The sequence below is a fragment of the Plasmodium fragile genome, assembly GCF_000956335.1.
Source record: "Plasmodium fragile strain nilgiri unplaced genomic scaffold supercont1.13, whole genome shotgun sequence".
NCBI lineage: Eukaryota > Apicomplexa > Aconoidasida > Haemosporida > Plasmodiidae > Plasmodium > Plasmodium fragile.
The window spans coordinates 278,025-281,394 of NW_012192593.1; the positions used below are offsets into that span (position 1 = coordinate 278,025).

The window sequence follows — 3,370 nt, forward strand, 5'->3', positions numbered from 1 at the left end:
AAAGAAAAAAAAAAAAAAAAAAAAATATGTACATATATATATATTATAAAGTAATTTAGCTGTTTTGCAGGGTTTACAAAAAAGAAGCGCTGCTTTTTTTTCTCTTTTTTTTTTTTTCCCCTTGTGTATGCAGTTTTTTTATATGCCTTCATAAAAAGGGTCGCACGACGGGGAAAGGAGGGAATACATAAAAAAAATGGTGACGCGCAAAAAGGCCGCAAGTGTTTAACGACTACATTTGTGTTGTGCTCGGCGTGCATTGCGTTATTTGGTTTAACCATACGCGCGCGCACCTTTGCGGTCGCCCCTTCTACACGTATGCGGGAAGAGCATTCACAAAAAGTCAGGCACCCGCGTGTTCATGTATTCCTTCTGCGTTACCCCCACTGAGCCCTTTCCCTTTGCCCTTTTTTTGTTTTTTTTTCTGCAAAATCGACTGCGTGAACCACGGCATTTGGGAGAAGCACCGAAGCGGAGGCACAAGGGAACACGCGCAACTGAGGGATACCACCCTTTTTTTTATTTGCACCCATTTGTTAAGCGGTAGAAACAGAAGGCGCGACACAAACAGCAGTGCAATCAGTGCCCCATGGTAGGGCCATGTTTATCCCAAGCATTTGTCCCTTTATCCATTGTTTTTTTAGTTCTTTAAGGGGATTAGCTGCACCTATGGGGGCAATTTTATTATTATTTATTTTTTTTTTTTTTTTTTGAAGGCGCTACCAACATGTTAGCACTCTTTTTTTTTTTTTTCCCTATATCCCCAATTTCTCCCCTTAAAAGCAGGGGCAAAAAATGCCGCAAAAATGGCGCGCCGCCAACAGGGGAAAATGCGCTTATGTACGTATCTCCCATGCGCGAATTTCCTACACGTGTAGGATAAGTAAAAAAAAAAAAAAAAACGGATTAAATAAATGATAAAGTAAAAGCAGCAATAGGTGTTTTTTTTTTTTTTTTTTTATAACAAACATTTTTACATATGCGGGGAAGAGTCATCCGATCTGTCAGGTGATGTGTTTTTGTCACCTACTTGGTTAACTCGGTAAAGGAAACACATTTTTGCACCACAAATATTGCAGCTGAGTATACGTGGGCCACATATACTACTTGTGGAGCGGCCAGCGAGGAAACTCCCTTTGGCTCACTGCAAACGCGCTGCCCCTCTAAGGGAACTCGGCCCAGACGAAAACAACAAAAAAAATCAGCACAACAAAAAAAGACGAAAAAAGACGAAAAAAATCAGCACAACAAAAAAAGACGAAAAAAGACGAAAAAAGACGAAAAAAAAAAAAAAAAAAAAAAAAGGAGGCCAAATGGACGACCGAGTGGGAAACCCTAGTGGACATCACCCCCTGGCTGCTGCTGCCGCCCCCCCTTGCGAAAGCGCTATGGTTGCGCTAACCAAGTGGTGCACATCCACAAAGCCCCCCCACTTCACCTTACTCCGAAGGGACTCCGTTTGTACGATGGAGCCCCGGAGAAGGTCAATCACCTCCTCGAAGCTCAAACGAGAGTTAATGGACCACACCAGGGCAGCCAAACCAGTAACCACAGCAGCAGAAAAAGACGAACCACTGCTAATGGCATATTTGTTCCTAGGAAAGGTAGAAATGATATTATAACCAGGGGCAGCCAGATGAACATAATTAGCACTGTAGCAAGTGTCTGGTGATAAAGTAAGTTCTCCATTCTCCTTCTGAATCATATTTGAAACAGTGATGAGGTTACGTAACTGCACCGAGTAAGCCGTCGGGTACACCTTCATCATGTCTAGGTTACACTCAGGAAACGCGTTCTTTGTTTCATCTGTGGGGCAACAGTTGCCGGAGGATGAAACGACGAGAATCTTTTTTTCCTCTAGGGTCTTCAGAGCTTCAAATAAAGATATGTAATTCTTGGTACTAGCAAAACTGGCGTTAATAATTTTTGCTTCTTTGGAAGCACAAAAGTTAACACATTTTAAAATGTCACTCACAAACCCCGCATTGTTACTGTTGAGCGCTTTGCATATGGTTAATTTAGCTCTCCTGCAAATACCTTTAATCCCTCTGTTGCCTCTCTGTGCGTGGCCCGTGATGATGCCCGCTATGAAGGTCCCATGCCCGTGGTTGTCCCCTCGATCACCGTCGTTGTGTTCATCCCCCTCATCATCATGACCGGTTTCATCTGTTCCGTCCAGCACATGCACCACGTTGCCCTGCAAATCGCGGTGGTTATAATCAACCCCTGTATCCACAATGCACACGTTAACTTCGTTCTGTTGGTGAGGCTCCGACAACTCCGTGCCCTCCTTCATCTTCGTCTGCTCATACCCCTTAATGATGTTCGTCCCTTTACAATCGCTTTGAAGTCTACTCAAAAAATGTTTAAAAGTCATTTGGTTGTTCAGCTCAAAGGTGCCATCCCTGCCAGGGGGGCTACGTAGGTTGTCTTCGCTCCTAATAGAGACCTCGCCGCTCATGCAGCCAACCCCCCCCTTCACGGGATGTATCTTAAAGTCCTGCTCCACGAATACGCCACCACTGGTGAACACCTGCAGGCAATTCTTTAGCGCTCCCTCGTTGATGTTTGAAAAGGCCTCATACAAGTACAGGTCGATGTGACTCAGCTTCTTCACTCTCCCACAGGAACCGAGAAGCTTCACCATGTTCTGTTGAATCAGAGTAGACTGTGATGTGTTTTCCTCTTTCTTAAATTTTATTATCATTTTTTTTTTCCCCAGTTTGGTTAGTATTTCGTTCAAGTCCTGTGGGTCATCTCGAGGAAGCTGATCCTCTTGTGGGGGGGAACGCGGCGAAGAGGGTTGCGAAGAAGACCCGACCCCCGTTTGAAATCCCCCCCCCTTGAACACTTCATTAGACACCCCACGCAGAACCCTGCCTTGGAAGCAAATTAGACTCGCTCTTCCCTCTCCACATTCATCACGCACCGTCTTATATTTTCTCCTCACCGTTACGTCACACATGGAGTGTCTTCTGTATTCAAAAGGCATACGCTTAACCATGCCAGAGATGAGGAGGCAAACGAAGGCGTAATGGTACTTTCTAATCCTCATTTTGCCTTGACGTGTGTGTGTGTGTGTGTTGGAGGGGGCGTACACTTCAATCAGAGGTAGAGCACACTTCCCGTTTTCTTCCCTTGTGCATGTGTCCAAGTGGGTGTACGCAAATATGGTTTCACCTGCACCAGTGAGACGTACATGAGGAGGGGACACAATAAAATTTACAACATAATCACGTTATTGCCTCTACGCAGCTAAGCATTTATACAACCACCCAGACTGCTGCGATGATCCCTAAAACACTCTTCGGCCAAGACTACGCCAGAGTAACCATCGTCGAGCAAATTTTTTATTCGTTGATCTTTTTTT

General features: G+C 44.7%; 1 protein-coding gene across 1 annotated transcript; it reads right to left on the reverse strand.

The window, feature by feature from the left end:
* Positions 1-1,345: 1,345 nt before the first annotated feature.
* On the reverse strand, positions 1,346-3,055 carry AK88_01528 (uncharacterized protein; the record flags this gene model as incomplete). The annotated part of the gene is made up of 1 exon (XM_012479163.1): positions 1,346-3,055. One exon carries the CDS (start codon positions 3,053-3,055, stop codon positions 1,346-1,348), a length of 1,710 nt encoding a protein of 569 aa, XP_012334586.1.
* Between the last annotated feature and the right edge of the window lie 315 nt (positions 3,056-3,370).